This window comes from Lissotriton helveticus, chromosome 5_1 (assembly GCF_964261635.1).
Source record: "Lissotriton helveticus chromosome 5_1, aLisHel1.1, whole genome shotgun sequence".
In the NCBI taxonomy this organism is placed as follows: Eukaryota; Metazoa; Chordata; class Amphibia; order Caudata; family Salamandridae; genus Lissotriton; species Lissotriton helveticus.
Window position 1 is genome coordinate 1361317064 of NC_136065.1, and position 20763 is coordinate 1361337826.

The 20763-nt window shown below is 45.4% G+C and overlaps 1 protein-coding gene across 1 annotated transcript in view; it reads left to right on the forward strand.

The window, feature by feature from the left end:
• The first annotated feature begins 752 nt into the window (after positions 1-752).
• HMGA1 (high mobility group AT-hook 1) overlaps positions 753-20763 on the forward strand; it is a 106293-nt gene continuing 86282 nt past the window's right edge. Inside the window, exons 1-2 of the mRNA XM_078644252.1 lie at positions 753-771; positions 7308-7422. Of these exons, the coding sequence (XP_078500378.1) occupies positions 7321-7422 (102 nt within the window). The 5' untranslated portion in view covers positions 753-771; positions 7308-7320. The remainder of the gene's footprint in view (positions 772-7307; positions 7423-20763) is intronic.

A 20763-nucleotide genomic window follows, 5' to 3' on the forward strand; every position in this document is an offset into this window, starting at 1 on the left:
GATACGTCTTAAAAGACTGTCTGTATCAATTTAATGCTTTTTTTAACTAAGTTACCTATTTATTCTGTTTTTACTATAATGTTTGTACAGTCTATGAGTTCCGATATGTCGTTTTTATATATTTCTGTGTAATGCTTTTATGATATACGCATATCGAAATAAAGCTATCAATCGTTATGCCACATTCCGCCCCTTCTTTCCAGAACCTTCACGGATATTCTTGGGGTTCAGAACATGTGCCACCCCTTTTATGTTATATAGCTTATGTAACTACGGTTGGTATCGCTGCCGTTATTGAGGTCATTGTACACCATGGTCAGTTTGAGGAGTTGTATACACATTTTGCATAATTTGCTTTTGTGTAATTACACAAAATGCAAAACCGTCATTCAGTGCTTAATAATATCGTAAAAACACAAGTGCAGAGAATAGCCGCCCTAGCTCTGGTCGTTTACATTGTTTCAGTGCTCCTACACTAACATGTTCTCCCTCAATTACGCCATGCGGCCTTATGGCATGATTTCGGGAATTGATAGTAAAATACCTAACGCAAAATTGCACAAGGTTATGCTACCGTACGAGAAATTTTGCCTGAGCCCGGGGCCCCTATCCCGCTCATCTTTAAATGTTTTCTCAAAGTCTGGAAAAATGTTTAGTGCTGAAATTTCAAAGAGTCGGCTTTTGATAATTGTCTTTACTTGACATTTTTTCCTGAGCAGACAGCTACACATCTCCTACCTGAATTGATAAGAAAAGGAATCCTTCAGCAAGGTAAGAAAATAGTTTGGGGCCTTGGATTATTGCCTATCGAGCAAACCGCAGGATTGTGGAAACCCCTGCCTAAACTAAGGGAGTACAGAGATTGAGATGTACTATAGCCGAACTGAGGAAGGACTCCAAACAAGCCCCCTGCCCCCACGAAGATTAAAGAATGGACAGTGACCCTGGGCAACCCCTCACTAGCCTAAAGACCTAAGACAAACCCTGCATCACTTAGCAACGGGCAGGCAACTGCTCATACACTCCATGAGTCGAGGAAAGCCTTAGATATGCCTCTGATCAATCAGAAGGTCTTGCATAGTGCAGCTTGTCACCCCGGGGCGTCTCCCGGCGTTGGTGGACTGTGCAAGCCTCATTCGAAGAGCCAGGTCTAGAGCTGCTTCTTGAAGTCCTTCAGAGAAGGGGCGGTGCAAAGGTGGAGTTTGTTCCAGGACCTGTCGGCGAGGTAGGAGAAGGATCGTGTTCCACATCTGCTGCGGCAAATGCAGGGGATGAGGGCCAAAGCCAGGGTGGAAGATTCCTAGTCAGTTGGTGGAATGTTAGGCGGTAGTTGATGTTGGCGGGTCCGGACTTGTGAAGAGTTTTGTAGGCATGAGTGAGAGCTTGAAGAAGCATCTTTCTTGGTCATGCAGCCGGTGGAGAGCGGAGGTGAGGGGTGATACTGGTCCTTTGGGGTGGTCTAGAGGTGGTTCAGGATTTGTTTGGTGATTTTGCCTAGAGTGCGTGACCCTAGTCGAGTTGTTTGGCGATGAGGGCCTGGGTGACTGTCTTCCTGGAAGAGACGAGAATCCATCGGAAGAACTTGCACAGCATGCGGAGGGTGCGGAATCAGGAGAAGGAGACAGCGTTAATCTGTTGCTTTATGGTCAGGTGGGAGTCAAGGATGATTCCGAGGTTGCATGCTTGGCTGGTGGGGATGGGTGAGGGGCCGAGTGTGGCGGGCCACTATGTGCCGTCCCACTATGTGCCGTCCCATGGGGAGGGCTTCTTTCTGAAGATAATGACCTCTGTGTTATCCAAGTTAAGCTTTAGGCAGTTGGTCTTCAAAAGGGAGTGAATCACGTGTCTTTGACAAGCCAGGGTCTATATGTGTTGTACGAAGGCCCTCATACACTCTAAACCGTGGGTAGCGGTATATCTTGATTCTCCGCTTGAAAAGGTTAGATGGTTGGTTTTATCATTGGGTCCTTTTCCGCCTGAGTTTCCCGTTCTCCAGGCAGTCAGCCTTCCTCCAGCCATATGGGTTGAAAAGGGTGGCCCTGAGAGAGGATCCTTGGGGTATGCCGCATAAGATGTTTTTGGGTACGGAGGAGAAGGGAGGTAAGTAGATCCTATGGGTTCGGCCAGCAAGGAAGGAAGAGATCCAGTTGAGTGCTTTGCCCTGGATGCTGGTGGTGGAGTCTCGTGATCAGAGTGTGGTGGGAGACGGTGTCGAAGGCTGCTGAAAGGTAGAGGAGGCTGAAGGCTGCTGTTCCGCCTTTGTCGAGAAGGCATCTGATGTTGTCAATTGCTACGATCAGGGCAGCCTCAGTACTGTGGTTTGGTTGGAAGCCAGATTGGGAAGGGTCGAGCATGTTGTTGGTCTCGAGGTAGTCTGTGAGCGGGCAGTTGATGGCTTTTTCCTAGGGGTGGGCGGAAGTCACGGAAGGGACTATCGCGGAGAGGCACGGAGATTGAACCAATCTCGGTGCCTCTCCGCGATACTTCCGTTACGCGAGCCCGCCGCCCGCTTCCCGCCCGCCTCCTGCCCGGCTTATTAAATTATATTTAAAGGCTAAACTGAAACTTAAATAAAACTTACCTTATTGCGCCGCAAACTTCCCCATCGCTTCTTCATCTTGGAAACTGTGCATGGGTGGGAGACTGCGCATGCGCATTCCTCACCAGGACTGCGCATGCGCAGGCTCCCGCGCATTCTCAGTTTCCAAGATGAAGCCGCGATGGGGAAGTTTGTGGCGAATAAGGTACGTTTTTATTTAAGTTTCATTTTAGCCTTTAAATATAATTTAATAAGGCGGGCGGGAGGGGGACGGGAAGCGGGAGGCGGGCGGGCGGCCAACTTCTGTTCCGCCCCCGAATGTGCGGAAATGTGCCCTGTTTTTCCGCCTTCTTTGCGGAAGGCGGAAAGTGCAAATTTCCGCACATTCCGTGGGTGGAACGGAAATGTCCGCCCACCCCTACTTTTTCCAAGACTTTGGGGGGAAAAGGGAGGAGCAAAATCGGGCGGTAGTTTTGGAGTTCGTGGGATGGCAGATGGTTTCTTCAGGAAGGGCTTGACCTCTGCATGTTTCCATGCATTTGGTACGATGGCTGTGGAGATGGAAGTGTTGAGGAGTTCAGTGAGGGGGTGTGCAATGATTTCTCTTCCTAGTTTTTAGATGTGTTGTGGGCATAGGGATCGGTGGGCGATCTGGAGTGTATGGAGTTCATGACAGAGATCGTGTCTTCCGTGGAGAGCTGATTTCAGTCATTGGTCCTGCAGTGGTAGAAGGGGCAGGCAATGGTGCTGAGGTGGTAAAGGCCGGTGGGTTGGGGGTCGAAGTTGCAGTAGATGTCGATGATTTTGTAGTAAAAGTAGTCGGCCAGGTTGTTTTCAGAGGGCTTGGGAGGGATGGATCATGTTCTTGGTGGCGGAGGGGCAGGAGAATTCTCTGCCGATGCTGAACAGTTCCTTGGTGTGGTTGGTGCTTGCTTCGATGCAGGTATTGAGGGCTTCTTTCTTGGTCTCACTGAGATGGTGGTGGTAGTTTGGAGGATGGATCTGTATGAGTAGAGGTTGGTGGAGGTCTTGTTGGAGAGCCACGGTCTCTCTCATTTCTTTGTGTCGCTTCAGGGTCTCTAGCTCTTGGGTGAACAAGCTGGCCTGTTTTGGGAGTTTTGTTTATGCTGGTCTTCAGGGGGGCGATGGGGTCGATGGCTGAGGAGATCCAGTTGGAGAAGTTCTGGATGTCGTGTTCGAGGGAGTCCAAAGGGGCAGGTCTTGTTACTTTTAGGGTGGTGGTCCGGAGGGTCCTGTAGCCTAGCCCCAGTTGTGGCGAAGGTGGGTAGGGAGTCTCATTGGAGGATCTCGTGAATGGTCGCTTGTGAAGTGGATGATGCTGTTGTCTGTTCAGGTCAATTTGGTGGTGTGGGAAAATTCAGCTCTGTCGAAGGTAGAAAAGATGGGGTCTAGGGTGTGACAGGCTCTGTGCGTGCAGGTGGTGACCAGTTGAGCGGTTCCTCCTTACCGCTGTAGCAGAGCGGGAGTGGTGACCTCTACCAGAGGAGGTAAAGGGCTGCTCAATGGGGTTGCGCTTGGGAGGAGGGCGGGTCAGTCCAGGCGGCTGGAGGGCAGATGGGAACGAGGAACCGGAACGAGCCGGTTGGCCGCAGAGAAGGAGAGCAGCCCACTGGAGGGGAGGAGAATAACATTAAATTAGTAGAAAATAAAACTGTTGAGAAAGGTATAAGAAACGAGGAAAAGGAAAAGAAAAAATCCGGACACAGCGGGGTAAAAAGGGCTTGGTCAGCTTGGGGCCAAGGCAGCAGGAGACCAGCAGGAGGCTCAAAAGTCCATGCAGCGAGGCAGGAGGACCTGGAGTGGTTCCTCTGTACCACTGCAGCTGAGTGGGAGAGGAGACCTCTACCAGGGGAGGTGAAGGGCTGCTCTGAGTATGAGTAAGGTGGGGGCCCTGGGAGCTCCAGCCTGTCGGAGGGATAGGATAGGGTGCAGCCACAAATCTTACCTGAGCTCACATACGCACCGTAGCAATCTTAAGCTGAGGAACGGGTAGAACACCTCAAGTATTTTTTTTTATGCGAGGAAATGTGACAGCCCAAAGGCAATCAGTGCTCTTGAGATAATGTCAAAGCCCTTGTGCCACACGCACCAGAGCTGGGTGAAGTACAGACCCCTGGGCTCTCCCCACCCATCTACGTAATGGGAAAGATACCCAGTAATTTATGACTGCACTGGAGAAAGCTGCTGCAAAAGAGGTGTTCTTCTGGGGGATAACTGACAAAATGTTCTAGTCCACAATACTATCAGAGTATTGGACCTGCTGTCTTATTTGGCCCTTATTATTTCATAAGATACCAAATACAACCAGTAATACTTGCCTGAGGAAAACACCTGCCCAATGGTTAACACATTCACAAGGGGAGGAAACTGCAGATAATAAAACATAACTTGCTATTTCTATATGGCTATCTGCTGTCATTTGATAGCACTATAAATAACAAGTGTTACTGTTCCTCAGTTCCCAACTTCAGAAAGTTAACAAGCATTGGTATTGCCAATATAGCTGGCTTTACAGGAATGTTGTTTTGGTAATGCAAAGCATTACAAGTAGATAGCATGGGAATGGATGTGTATTTCTGTGGAAGCAAAGATCTGTACAGTAATATTGGTGAGGGTTGAACGGTCAATTGATAGTTACACTGTCAAGCGAGACACCTAAAAAATCTACGTAGGTTAATGGTTGCCCCCTTCCCATCTATGCTGCTGCCAGCACAATAAATTATCTAGTTATCTAAGACACTGTTATAGCTTTACAATGTCATGTATGCCCCTGAAAATTCAAGCTCAGGTGGCTGGGTAAATAAACATAATGATTACAGCTGTATGGAGGGCAAGGACTTTGTTTGTGTAAGCACACACCTTTAAAACGTTTTTTTTTTTAGGGTTTTATTTTGCGCGAACTAGACCTGAGACATCGGGTATCAGAGTGCTTTACATGAGCACCAGTTTTGTTACATGAGGACACAATCTTTTTTTGTTAGGCACGGGGAGATTAAGTGATTTGCCCAGAATCACAGGATGTTGAGCGTCGTTGCCGAGACTCGAACCTGGTTCCCCAGCTTCGAGGTCGACCGCTAGCCGTAAGGCTACACCCTCTCCACAATCAAGACCTGTACTACTGATTCCTGACCTGTGAGCTGAGCTAAAGCCCCTTTCCTGGTGATTCTCATATTATTGTTTGAACAGCAGACTAGCTGTCAAGATAGACCATAAAAAGGAAGCTGAAAGCACTTCAGGATCTGAAGTTGTGATTCACAGGTTGCGCACAGATGACAATAGTGAACATTCTAGCTAGTCCTGAAGTATCTCTGGATAATCCCTGTATATGCAAATTGCCCCCTAGCCGTGCTGATCAGCGGGGCAGTGGGGTGTGCTGTAGCTTCTCACTTTCTTATTAACTCATCGGTATTTGTAGAGCTCACTACTCCCATTTCTTTGGTCTTTCACTTTCAGGGTCTGGGTGCACTTTGACGTCCTGGCATTGCCATTGGCTGTAGCCATGGTGGCCTGCTGTGTTTTGTAATATCAATATATAGGTAATACAATGCCGTCGCGGCCCGTGCAGGTGAGAGTGGTGGGGCCTGGTTGGGAGGGATTCTACAGACGAACAAGAGGGAAAATGAAATAATAATGAATTTTCCCTCGTCGACGTCTGTTGAAATCCCCTCCCACCCAGCACCACCGCTCTTACCTGCTTGGGCCGCAGCTGATGGAATGGAAAGATTTATATTGGTCAAACAGTAAGACCTGTCTGAAGCTGTTTTAAGCAAGAAGTACAATTCGAAGATTTTATTTTACCAAATTCATTCTAATGCTGTTTGAGTTGGTGGTTGAATATCGTCACTGACCATTTCGTAGTGAGCCTAAAAAAGCAAAAGCATTTTTATGAGTATTTAAAATTATTCTACATTTTGTATTTGTTGATCTCAGTTGAGGTCTGGATCAAATAAAGTTTACTGTTTACTGTAAGACCTGTCTGATCATGTCACAGAACTTCAAAGAATGTTATGTGTATGGAAGCGTGTGCTGAAGGACGTTGCTGCTTGTTATGTTTCACTGCGGTTCATAATTGGTGATTTATTTACAATTAGAAGGCTGTGCTGTTGAGGCATGTCATAGCCAATCAGATGGCTTCAGTGCAGTGGTGTGTGTTTAAGCTTACTTGTTCTCATGGATTCCAATATAGGTTTTGTGGACAGGGATTTGTGTCAAGGCAACAATGCTTTGTAAACCATATGGCGTTGGTGCCTTTTGCTGACAATGACATGGGCTCTATCTAACGTGTTCTGTTGGTGAAGGGTGTGTTATAAGTATATCTGAAGAGCACTGGATAAGATGCATTGGTGGATGATAAGGTGTTGCTTGGAGTTCGGTCATAGAAGAATACACGGCATCTCAGACACGTGATGGTTGTATGCAAGGAGATCCGTTTAATGTGGACCGTTGGGTCATTGTGTGCTGCATCTTTATGTTAGGTGCGTTGTGATAGCAGACTACAAGGGTCATCTGAATCTTGTAGGATGCATGAAGGAAGTTCTGTCTAGCGGGTTCTGTTGAATGATGAGTGGTCCAATGGAGGACATTCTTGAGTCAAGTATTTCCCTCCTCAAGCCTCTTTGAACTGTGTGGTTTCCAGACTCTGTACTCTCTTCTTCCAGTCTTGCTCGTACCTGGTGGGGGTTTAAGGGACATGGGGTGCCTCGTGCTAGCGCTGTGATTTTCATCAATGATGTCACCTTCTCTGTAGCGGTGGAAGGAAGATGAGTGAGTCAACTGCAAAAGGGAGCCAGACCCCATCAAGCAAGCAGGAGAAGGGGACCGAGGAGAAACGGGGACGAGGAAGGCCTCGGAAGCAGCCCAAGGTAGGAGATTCAACCACTCTAGAGTCACCGAGTGAGTGGGAGAGGGTGAGTGCCTGGGTGTGCATGCACAGTAGATCGCCGAACTTGGAAGCGATCTGAATTCACCGATTAACATATGGTGTACATGTCTCTCAAATGCTAACAAGGCCAGGCAGTCAATGTGTACTACTAGAAATGGTGCAGGTTTGGGCAGGTACTGTATGGAACAGTACTGACACACAGTAAAGGTTTATGACCAGTTATGTTTCTTAGCCATGACTTTCTGTACAATCAAAAGCCAGTATTGGTGCGATCTTTACCTTAAAAACAATTGTGCCAGGATAAACCACAAAAAAACTGCATCTAACATGGGTGACATGTTTGAAATAAAAAATGGAAAATGGAAAACAATGAAGCATTAAGAGTGTAGGTGCGTCCTAGCAGGTAGGTGTGATTAGTACAGGCGTACAAACCCGTTTGAGTTTTAATGCACTTCACAGGAGAATGTTTCTTAGTGACACAAAGAAAAGGTAATATTGTCATTGAATTACGGTAACAGGAAAACATATTTTAAACACAAAAGATACTAGAAAATAACAAATGGGTAAGGAATGGAAAAACAATCATTTGCAGAGTAAAGTATTGCCCCACCAGCCTGGGCGACGGAAGTGCACATATTTATAGGTGGATGTGCACATGTGATCAGATAAAACAGCATCGCACACAGTGAAAGAGAGCCAATGGCTGGAATGGGCGGATCTGCCGCTCCATGCTGAATGCTGTGATAGGTGGAAATAAAATGTGAATAACAGCTGAACACATCAATTGATAAAGAGGACTGACCCAGAACCTTTCTATGTATGTGCAAACATATTTTTATATTTACAAGTTTTTTTGATTACACTAGGCTTCCTTACACGTAAAGAACTGTTAAGTTAGACATTCATTCAAGGATCTCACAGCAAGCCTATGGGAATTGACTTTGGCCCTTTGGATGTGCTCAACTTTGATCCTTGGACATCTGACTTTGGCATCTAGAGATACTGCAGTTGTAGTTCGTGTGTTCCGCTCTATGAGTATGCAAAAGACACACAATTGGTGGCCGGAATGCAGAAGAAATCAAAACATTCACCCCCAGTCACAGATCTGGGTTAAATCCATCATCCTTTTGGTCACCATGCCACCCCAGTTTAGACCTGGCCATATGCAAATCAGTCTTGACCTTGTGCCTCATGGGAACAGTCTAGCCCGAACTGCAAAGCCAGGTCCTCCCTGGACCGGAAACAAGCATCCTAGGACCGGTTTTGGGGTTTCATCCCTCTTCAGCCAGGATAGCTTGATTCCAGTGGCACAGAGAGCCCAGGACCCACATCTGGGCATACCTGGCGCACTTAAGGCGAGAAAGCAAAAGACATACAATTGATGGACGGAATGCAGAACAAATCAAAACATTCACCCGTCAAGAGATCTGGGTTAAATCCATCATCCTTTTGGTCACCATGCCACCCCAGTTTAGACCTGGCCATATGCAAATCAGTCTTGACCCTGTGCCTCATGGGAACAGTCTAGCCCGAACTGCCAAGCCAGGTCCTCCCTGGCCCGGAAACAAGCATCCTAGGACCGGTTTTGGGGTTTCATCCCTCTTCAGACAGGATAGCTTGATTTCAGTGGCACAGTGAGCCCAGGATCCACATCTGGGCATACCTGGTGCACTTAAGGCGAGAAAGCAAAAGACACACAATTGATGGACGGAATGCAGAACAAATCAAAACATTCACCCGTCAAGAGATCTGGGTTAAATCCATCATTCTTTTGCTCACCATGCCACCCCAGTTTAGACCTGGCCATATGCAAATCAGTCTTGACTATGTGCCTCATGGGAACAGTCAAGCCCGAACTGCCAAGTCAGGTCCTCCCTGTACCAGAAACAAGCATCCTAGGACCGGTTTCGGGGTTTCACCCCTCTTCAGCCAGGATCATTTGTGGAGCTTCAATCTGATGCCCGAACCGGCACGATTTGAGACTTGGAGAATGCTTGCGGATTGTGGGAGCATTCTCCAAGCCGAGAATTGTCCCGTATCTGGCATCAGATGGAAACTCCACAAATTTGGAAAGCTCATATTTGGATGGCGAGACATGAATGTCATCTAAAATATAAGCAGAGAAGAAGCCTGCGGTATTTTTGGGTCGGAAGAATCACCAAAATTAAGGGACCCACAAGACGAGTGAATAGCCCTGAAGAAGTTACGGGTTCATCCTTTGTAAAGCAATGAAAAACGTGTTGGCTGGGAATGCAAGAAACTGACTGGGGTGTATAAAGACACTGGCCACAGAAGCCAAAGAAATAAAATAACCAGAGAACTAAAGAAGACAACTGTTGTTTATATTATTGCTAATTGTTTATATAACCTCAGCGGGTGCAGGGGACTAGTGTTTTCTTTGCATGTGGTCGTCTGACCACACATTAGGGAATAAGGTGTTTTTCCCTACCTCTTTGCACCGCTCTTAACTTCAAATGTAACAAATTTCTATGCGGACCGCCTTGGAGCACCACTCACCTATATTCAGTGCTTTAAATGGGAAAAAATAAGTGCAGGTACTTATTAATATGAGCTAGAGGTGTGGCAAGTGGGCGGGGCTAGGGGCGGGGCTAAGAGCAACATATGACGATACATAGCCAGTGAGCCTACCTTTCATGAGTATTGGTACTCTCCTCAGCAGTAGAGAAGTGCCGGTACTAACAGGGATAAAAATAATAAGAAGTGCTGGTACACAGTACCTGTGATTACCAGCCCATTTAAAACAATTCCACTGCCCTTTTCCCTACGACCAAGCTCTTCCTGGTTCCATGCCTTTACATAGGCATGTCCTCTCCATTCGCCTCTCATCTTTACCCAGCCTCTAAGCTTATCTCTCTAGTGCTGCTCCTCTTCCTCCCACCTTTTTGCTTGCTCTCGCCACAAGTCTTCAATTTCCTCACTGTTTTTTTCCTACTTGTCTCCTGTTCTCCCCTCCATGCTGTACTCATCTCCTAAGTTTGCCATCTGGCCAGTATTTTGTTCTGCAGTGTGTGTGTGTGTGTGTGTGTGTGTGTGTGTCTGTGTGCATCTGTCTGGGTGTGTGTGTGTCTGTGTGTGTGTGTGAGTGTGTGTGCCTGTCCTTGTGTGTGTCTGTCTGTGTGTATGGGTGTGTGTTTGTATGTGTGTCAGTGTGTGTGTAGGTATGTGTATGGGTGTATGTGTGTGTGTGTCAGTGTGTGAGTGAGTCTAGGTGTGTGCATGTCTAGGTGTGTGCATGTCTAGGTGTGTGCATGTCTAGGTGTGTGCATATCTAGGTGTGTGTGTCTAGGTGAGCATGTGTCTAGGTGAGCATGTGTCTAGGTGTGCGTGTGTCTGGGTGTGTGTGTGTGTGTCTGTGTGCGTGTCTGTCCGTCTGTGTGTATGGGTGTGTGTCTGTGTTTGTGTGTGTCTGTATGTGTGCCAGTGTGTGTGTGTGTGTGTGTGTGTGTGTGTGTGTGTCAGTGTATGTCTGTATGTGTGTCTGTGTGTGGGTGTCAGTGTGTGTGTCTTTATTTGTGTCAGTGTGTGTGTGTGTGTGTCAGTGTGTGTGTGTGTGTCTTTATTTGTGTCAGTGTGTGTGTGCGTCTGTATGTGTGTCAGTGTGTGTGTGTGTGTGTGTGTGTGTGTGTCTGTGTGCGTGTCTGTCCGTCTGTGTGTATGGGTGTGTGTCTGTGTTTGTGTGTGTCTGTATGTGTGCCAGTGTGTGTGTGTGTGTCAGTGTATGTCTGTATGTGTGTCAGTGTGTGTGTCAGTGTGTGTGGGTGTCAGTGTGTGTGGGTGTCTGTATGTGTGTCAGTGTGTGTGTCAGTGTGTGTGTGTCAGTGTGTGTGGGTGTCAGTGTGTGTGGGTGTTTGTATGTGTGTCAGTGTGTGGGTGTGTGAATTATAAGAAATGTACGAGAGTTATGACTTTACAGAAATGTGTGTTTTAAAAAAATACAGTTTCTAAGACGATTCATGAATACAGAACTCAACAAATAACTGGTATTTTTATCAGAAAATAAGTGTCAATCCTAACTTCATCTGGCACCTAACTTCTTTACATTCATCCCACCTCTTTCCTGCTATGTTCACCTCATCTTTATCCCCGTCCAAAGCCATTGCCAGTTGTCATGTAGCTCATTCCTAGAGTGCTGCAGCGTTCCCTGCTATTCATTGCCCTATGGGCAGGGCTACCTTCACACCCATACAGCCAGTACTCAGGTCTGTCACTGGTATCTTGTAAATACAGCGATTAGTGTTGGATGGGCTTACAAAGAGGAGCAGCTTCAGTACTTAATTTGTAAAAAAATAAGTGCCGGGGCTCAAAGTTTTATTTCAGAACCTCATTACCAGCGCTGTTGACATTTGTTTCATCTACCACCAGACACTCTCTCCCTCTTTATCTCCGTTTTGCAGGTACTTTTCACTCTTACTGTTTCCTGTTGTCTCTATTTGCCAGTTGTTGCCTTCTTGCATCTTTGCCCATTTTTACCTTTCTCTCCCGTGCCTTCTGGTCACTAAAAATAAGTGCTGCTGGCCACCACCTGCAATCACAAACTCAAATAATGCACTGGAAATAGTATTCGTGATGGTAGTGTTGGCCTAGACTTTGGCTCTCCGGGCCTTACTTGATATCTTAAAGTAAGCAGCCCTCGATAATGAGAAAGAAAGCACATATTTGTTACCGCAGCTAAGTTGACATTAGTTAGTTATTGAAAGGCTTCTCCCTTTCCGTGAAACCGAGCATGTTCACCGAGGCCCAGTCTAGGAGGAGGCAGAAAGAGGCATTCACTGGCAGATTCACAGTGAAGTCGATCATAGCAGTCCCATCCAGCTCAGCTCTGGCAACAATGAGCCCAAGAGGCTGTCCCAGGAAGAGAGATGCATGCAATGTCAGGTCACCACTGCACATGACGGGGAGAGGGAAACAAGAGGTCCAAAATGAAGGTATTATTTCTAATTGGAAAAAAAAGAAGGCACAGTGACGTGTATTCGTCCACCTACCCTCACCCACCACTCACATGAAGCACTCATGACACAGGCAGTGTCTAAGGGATGCGAAGAACTGTGGGCTCCGCCCTACTGCTGGCTCAGCTGGGGAGCCACCGTCGTAGTGAAATATTGTATTAGTAGACGCTAAGCTGAGCACACAGGCTAGCGTAATGTACCCATATTTGTTTTTGCACGTCACCTTCCTTCATCGTCCTAGGCCTGCGTTTCCAAGCTTGCCTCACCCCAGCAGAGTAGCCAGCCCCTACCAATACGTATCTAATTAGAGGCTCATGCAGGGTGCCGGCCTTATGATGAAGCGGGTAAAAGTAAAAGCAGCTCGAAGATGATTTTAGAAAATTACAGCAGCCCTGCTGCATGCTTTCATTCCTCTTTGAAAAAGTGTCTGCACCACAGTTGTCCGCGTAAAAGATAGCTACAGTGCCGACCCTGAAAATATGTAAAAATATGTAAAAATATGTGCCGGTGCTAAGCACCGGCACAAATTAAGCACTGCATGTCCTGAATAAAAAGATGCAAAGCAAACCGGCTTTGGCGAAGACAGAGGATTTTGTTGGGCTGCCACTCGCTTTAGTACAGTCAGTGCCATCAATATTTTAAATACAACTGGATTACTGACTGTCTTTCTTAACCCATTTACACACCTGATTGAGAGGGGCGGGGGTGACACTGAAGCACTTTCAGCTGAATGGCCGTTGCGTTTGTGATCAACAGGGAAGGGTCTGTCTAACCCTGTCCTATTAATCACTGCGTGACGCACAGCAAGCCCTCTTAGACCCCTGCGGTCTCAGGCATTCACATGGGCGCTGCTGGAATCTCCAGCAGGGAAAGGCTTGGCGCGCTTACAGAGCGCATCTACCCTGTGCAATAGGAGAGACATAAGTCACATAACCAGAGCCTGCAGTCCCGTTTATTAGGGTACCGGTACTCTCTCTGGGCTAATGAGAAGTGCCGGTACTGAGGGCTTGAAAATTCAGAAGTGCCGGTACTCAGTACCGGTGAGTACCGGCCCATTTAAAGCACTGCCTATATTACTCCACTGATCTTGCAGCAATCACCTACTGTTGATGTCCTCACAAGAAGGATCTCTGGCCTAACATGACCTATAGATGTCGGTCTCCTTAAAAGGAATTCATGATCCACTGTGCTGAAGGTGACAGAAAGGCCTGGCAAGCCTGAGTGATAAGTGGACCAAGTCCATTCACTAGGTAATGCTGTCCCCCAGTTTTCTCAGTTCGCTGTGCATTGGTATCTACAATGTGAGAACCGAGCTGAGAGGCAAGTAGGGAATAATTCAAGATCACGCGCAGAAAGTGCAAAGGAGGTGGCTTGGGTGGTCAGGCGTGTGCTTCTGCGTTGATGTCATTGGCTGAACTCCATTTTCATGGGTGATGGGGACACAGATCGGACTGCAATGGATGCGCACTATGACTGAGGTCTGAGTGGCCTTGTATCAGGAAGCACACACACTTTCCATGGTTTCGGTCATTTTTGCAAAATTGGCTGCACGCCTGAAATCACCAGGATCACTGTGGTGTGTTCCAGACTCTTGTGAAACTTTTGAGGCGAGAAATGGTAAAAAACAGCTAAGGCTGGGATGGAAGGGCTTGCTCATGTAACCGTATTTTCTTCTCTGCTGGCACCCAACGATCTGGGAGGTGCTCAAAGCAGGCAAAGACCTGCACAGGAGCAGTAGACCTGAGGTGGCATGCTGCATGTGAGTGCGCATTTCTACATTGCATTCCATACATTTCAGTGCCTTTACCTGTGCCATCGGGTCTAAGAACACTAGGTACATCAATGAGTAATGATCTTCATAAATTAGACTTTGTGCTACACTTTGATTTTTTATTTCCATATTAACAAGGGCCCTGCTTCTGCGGATGCCACTTCAGACAGCAGTATGCTTGGTTCCTTCTCATCATGGTCTCTATAACTTTATGAGCAATAGTAACCTGTTCATCTTCAGTATAATGAGGCACCACTAACCTCTAGTAAACACAGATATATGAGTGCCATGACTAAGATTAAAAAATGTTCAAAGGAGTTTGGGACTTGAGACTTAGCTGGAGACTGACAACTGGCAGACAAGTAAACGAGTCCTCTCTGACCCAGATACTTGCAACTTGTGACTGTTTGCGTTTCTATCTATCTTATTTTAGTTTCAGATCTGTCATCTGCCAAAAAATAGCAATGCTTGTAAACCGCACGAAGTCCACTATTCAAAGCTATAAAACTAGGATCATTTTATTCATCGTGGAGGTGGCTAGATTTTCTTTGTGCTGTACTATACCTTATCCTTATTTTGAACATTTAACTGATGCATCTTACCTTCCTATATTGGTAGTTTTTGTAGAGTGCTGTGTGCTACTTATGGTAGTCTTGGAGCACTCACTAGGGTGGTACAAGCAGAAAGGTGAAAAAAGTGGCACCATAAATAAACCAGTCTGTCAGTAGATTGTGTTGAGACCAAATATAGGCCCACACTGTCTTGTATCTTCGTAACCTTTACCAATACAGGTAGGAGCGGCGCACAGCAACACGGTTCAAGTAAGCTTATTCCGGCATAGTTAGTGTGGAAAACATCAACGCATAGAATCTATGCATTTCAGCTGATTAACAGTCTTGGTCACGATGAGAGACGCCATCTTGTACTCAGTTCAGTTCATAAACTTTATTCGATTCACATAAGAATCATAAAAGTCAAATAATACATTTTAGAACATCTTTAAAATTCATTTAGAAGCAGTTTTTAAATTTGTACGGTAAATTAATAACATACATTGATTAATAGGAAAAGTTATGGCCCATTGCTATTCGATCAGGTTCAATTAATCATGAATACTTCATATCAATGTTGTGTTTAAAAATAAAACAACAGTATACCTGAGCAACAAAACTGGTTCTGGGAGCCAAAATTAGCTATACCGTTTTCTGATCATGAGTGACACACGTATAAAATTTAACATTGCACAACAAACGTCAGATGTAGACAAAGCTAACAAATGGTCATAGCCCTCTTTATAATGGCAAAGTTGTTTTTCCTTAAGGATCGGCTTAATGAACCTCATTCTCGGATCCTTGTATAAAGAACAGAAAAGAACAACATGCAACGTGCTTTGGCTATCTTTGTTGTTACAGGGACAGGGGGGCAGTCTCTCACACCAGCTCCCCTGTCTAGGGAACGCAAAAAGAAAATGCAAAATGTGTAACCTAAACCTTGTCAAATAGAATCGCCATTGCACATGATTTATAAAGGTTAAATAAAACTGGTGATATAAAGTAACCTTAAATTCTTGAGGGCTAACCAAAGGGTGCACAAGTGAGGATTTCAAATAACTTATTTTGATAACAGATTTGATATCTCCCTGAATGTTTTCAGGACTATCAAAAATATCACCCAGGCCTATTTTATGAAGTGTTTCATTTACATAAGACAACCATGGGATCTTATTCATGTGTGTCAATTTTAGACAATCCCGAAGGATGTCTCTAGACAATTGTAGATCCTCTGACAGCCATATTTTGCCCCATAATAGAAGAGGGGAGAGACGGATTGTGTCACTCACATAACTCAAACCTACCTCATCATGGGCAAATCTATTTGAGGAACTTAGTGGAATAGCCAGTACACGTTTTAAAAATTTATTCTCCATAATTTGTATTGCATCAGGGCTTTCGGTTCCCCAGACCCCTGCCCCATAAATAGCTACTGACAAGCATTTTGCTTTATACAGGGTTTTTAGATGTTTGACGGGTTTTTGGCCTAACTTCCCACAGAAACGAAACAGTCCTTCAATAGAGCGGCTAGCACTCTGGACTCGAGTCTTAATTAACGGGGCCCAACTTAGTTTGTTGTTAAAGAGGTTTCCCAGATAGTTAAAGTTTTCCACTTTTTCAATGGTACAGTTGTTTACTACAAACTTTCTGGTTTTGGTGCCCTTTGGGCCACAGACCATAACAAAGGATTTGGTGAAATTTACCTTCAGGTCTAGGTCCAACATAAAAGTATGGAAGGCATCAAGACAATGCTGCAAACTATTTCCTGTGAGAGTCATTAATACCGTATCGTCAGCGTAAGAAAGCATCGGTACACTCCTGCCATTAACCTTTGGAAAATCATGGCAGTGGTCCAACAGGTATTTTTCCAGCCCATTAGTGTAAACTAGGAACAGGAAGGGGGCTAAAATACATCCTTGACGGACGCCCTCAGTCGAGGGGATAGACTTTGTTTTCTCTCCCCCTGGCCCGAACCTTATGGCTACAGTGGTTGCTTCATGGAGTCTACGGAGCAGAAGAACCAAAGGTTCCTCGAAACCCATATCCTCCATCATCTTCCACAGCTTGTTTCGGCAGACAGTGTCGAATGCACTTGAGAGATCCATGAAGGCAAGATGAATGGAAGAATTCATTGCCTTCATGTATTTCCCTATAATCAGTGCCAGGTTTAGACACTGTTCGACAGTACCTTTGCCTTTCCTGAACCCATATTGGGAATTTACAATAAGGCCCACCGAATCTGCCCATGTTTCCAATCTGGCTAAAATAACCCTACCCAATATCTTACATGATGCATCAATTAGTGAGATTGGGCGATAGCATCGGGGGTCAGATCTATTGCCTTTCTTAAAAATTGGCACCACTACTGCCTCCTTCCATGATGATGGAATACGACTAATAACAACTGCTCTAAATACATTTAATAAAAGAGGGGCCCAAATCTTGACATTGTGCTTGAAAAAGTCCAATGGCACTAGATCAGGGCCGGGAGCTTTTAATGACATACCTTTCAACAGAGCATCTTCTACTTCTTGCAAGGTGAGTGATAAGCTCAGAGACAAAGATGATTGCGAAACCACTAATTCCCTAGGGTCTCCCAATGACAATTCATTAGGTGAAGTTCCATGTGGGTTAAAAATAGCCCCAAAATGTGATTCCCATGTTTCACAAGGAATCTGCATCACAATATTATCCTTACCATTACTTATGAAAAGAGGGCGATTAATTACTTCCCAAAATAGCCTACTGTCCTTCAAATCAGAGGCCTTTTCTAAATCTTCCCAAGCCAGATTTTTTAGGTCCAGCTTCCTTGTTCTTATTGCTTCTTTATAGGCCATTCTAGATGCCCTAACTAATTCTATATCCCTTGGTTTTTGATTTAGTGCCACTTTCAGGGATCTATGTGTGGCCGAGCATGCAGCATCAAACCATCTGGGCCCTGACCTTTTGTTTTTCCCAATTGGTTTTGTAAGGCGTTTGGCTACGTGCCCACATAATATTTCAAAATTCTCTATAACCTTTTCGGGATTAGATGTCGGTGATAGGCATACATCATATTCTGAGCTATGTTCAGTTATGATCTCGGCCTCAAGACCTGCTGCATCTATTTTACCCCATTTAAGAGTAATGCCTTGATTCCTGTTACATTTTATAGGTTGATCCCAAACAGAATGTTTGAGTTTAACAGGACAGAAAAGGGATAGGATTAAGGGATTGTGGTCACTGGCAGCATTAGCAACTACTTCCAGTTTATCAACATAATGGAAATACCCATTGGAAATAATTACAAAATCAATAAAACTCATCGTGCCTCTACTTCCCTGAAATGTCGGTATCGGGGCCAAGTCTGGACCAACCCAGGGTTCCACTATAGCTAGGTCATTCAAAATGATGATATTATTTAAAGCGTCCCCCTGGGGTGTATGTTTGAAATGTGTCAAAGGAAGGTCGTGGGAATCTCTCAATCCACACACCTTCGAGTCCCCATGGGTACATAGAGAGCAGTTAAAATCCCCCACCCAGATGACAAAAAGTAGGGGATGCTCGTGACGTGCCCTGGTCATGGCCTCCTCCAACTTCAACATTACAGTTGTCTCGTTAATATCAAAGATGTTATAGTACCAATTAATCAATAACAACGGTTCAGGAAACAAGTTAACCAACATAAGCACTTGGAACCATGGGGTGTCAACTATCTTGGTAATTACAAGTTTACACAGTTTTAATGAGGTTGCTGTCATTAGACCACCTTTTGCCCTACCAGCTTGTGAGGCTACCGCTAGGGTATTAAGGGCTTGAAAGCCATCAATATCCTGTGTGCAACGGCTCCATGTTTCCTGGAGGCACAAAATATCACAAACACCCACAAAATCTAACCATGCCTCATCCTCCAGTCTTTGAGCAAGCCCAGCAATATTCCATGAAATTAAGCAGATCCTTTGTTCACTTTGGGTCTTTGTGACTGGCTTAAGTGATACTTCCGGAACGTGCCATTCAATAATTGCACTTGACGCACTTTCTGTATTGATACCGGCCACAGGGACTTGGGGTTTGGAAGCACAACCGTCACCGATGGGAACTTTCACCCATGGGTTGTTGTTGCGACTTTCACCCTTCGCCCTCTGGCTGGACTCTTCTATTATCAGGGCATTACCAGGAGAATATTGTGGTGGTCAATCTTGCTCATCCATACCCATAAGTGGATCAAAACGATTTCTTAACGGGATATTATTTGGGAACCATCCCGCCACCTCCTGCAAAGGACCAAACGTGTTGGTAGTTGGTGCCCCTTGCCACCAATTTTGCTGGCTATGTCCATCGAACCTATTTGATGTCCGTCCAGCATTCTGGACAATAGTCCAGGAACCTTCTTTCGCATAGTGAGTTCTTGGAGGATAAAAGAAGGTAAGGGGTCTCAAAACTATTGTAGGGTTAACTTCATACGATGGCCGCACACATATATTCTGTGCTGTGTAAGGATCAGCAAAAGAAACAATAATACAGTCACCTACCAAGGACTTAGGTGTGGGGCCTATCCATGGCACTCTACGGACCATTAATATGCTGCTTCTATGATGAACAGGGAGCTGTGTGTTGGAATTAAGCCAATGAATGACTTTATTTTTCAGGGATTGAGGATTCTCCTGGGAATTCTGATCCAACTCTGGAACTCCAGCAAGTATGGTCACATAGGGCCCAGCTTCTGGTGGAAGATCAATAAAGCCGCCACGAAAATTGGGGCGACTGATCGGCCGCTGAAAATTATTCAGAGAATTTTGCATTTTCCTATGCTGTGGGGCAGCTCGTAGATTAGAATTCTGCCTATAGGGTGGATTGGGCAAGGGACATAATTTTGGTGCAACAACGATTGGAGTTGATGCAGTCTGGTTTGCAACAGTGGTGCGTGGCTTCGGTATAGGTTTTACTAACGGTAAGGGCATAGGAATATTTTGAGGTAATTGTATGGGTAATGGTACGGATACTGGTTCTTTTATTTTGGGAGCTAAATCAATCTCACTAGCACGTTTAGCTTCCATTTCCTTTAGACTCAGGCTGGCCAAGGTAACTATGGTCTTATCCATTTCCAACAGATTATTCTCTATACGAGAAAGCCTTAATTCTAAGGGAGTAAGTAGCTGTTTTAACGTACCCCAAACTAAATTAAGAAATTCTTCATCACCCCCTCTATCATTTGGTGATCCACCCACTTGAACCATCGGATCATCAGTTCTAGTTGTCTCTGGGGAGGCAACCGGGATGCTATCATCCGCGGAGCTGTTTAAATCCGAAACGGCTGCCACACCCAGAGTGCCCGGATTAATTTTTAAACTACCATCCTTTATCCCAAGGGATCCTAGTGCCCTTCTACTATCGAAAAATTTTGATCTAGCGATTTTCGCCTTTTTTCGAGCATGGATGGCCCTGGCAATACATTTCTTTTTACGTATTGCCATTTTCCTGGCCCTAGCTGTATTCATAAGTGAGTTAGTTTTAGGGGGAAGCATGGTACCTAACATGGAGGTTAATGGCGCGGGATCCTTAGTTATTACCAATGGAGTAGGTGAATGGATCGAAGGGGATATTGAGGAGGAAACAAAAGGCGCTGGATGGATGACAGCCGTTGTCAATAGTGGCCGCGGACCTACTGTATGCTCGGGTGTACGGGCAGAGGCAATATTCCCCATCGAAGACTTTCTAGTAGTAACCAAGTGCTCGGATAGCCTTCGTGCAGCTTCAAGATCTAAAGAGACCCTGTGCTGCATTTTACTGATTTCCTCGTCAATAGCCAAATTGGTTTTGACTAGGAAATCATCCAGTGTCCGATTAGAGTTCGATTTACTTGCAGCCATAAGGGTTTTACTCCTACTACCCCGCGAGCACATTATACAGATTTAAGAAATAAATAACAATAAATAAGTATTAAAATTTTAAAATTTTACACCAATAAAACTGTATAATGCACCAACCAACCAGGGGGCGTGGCCCAGCCCAGTCCTCTTTAGTCCTCGAACGGCCTCAAACGGCCCAGTCTT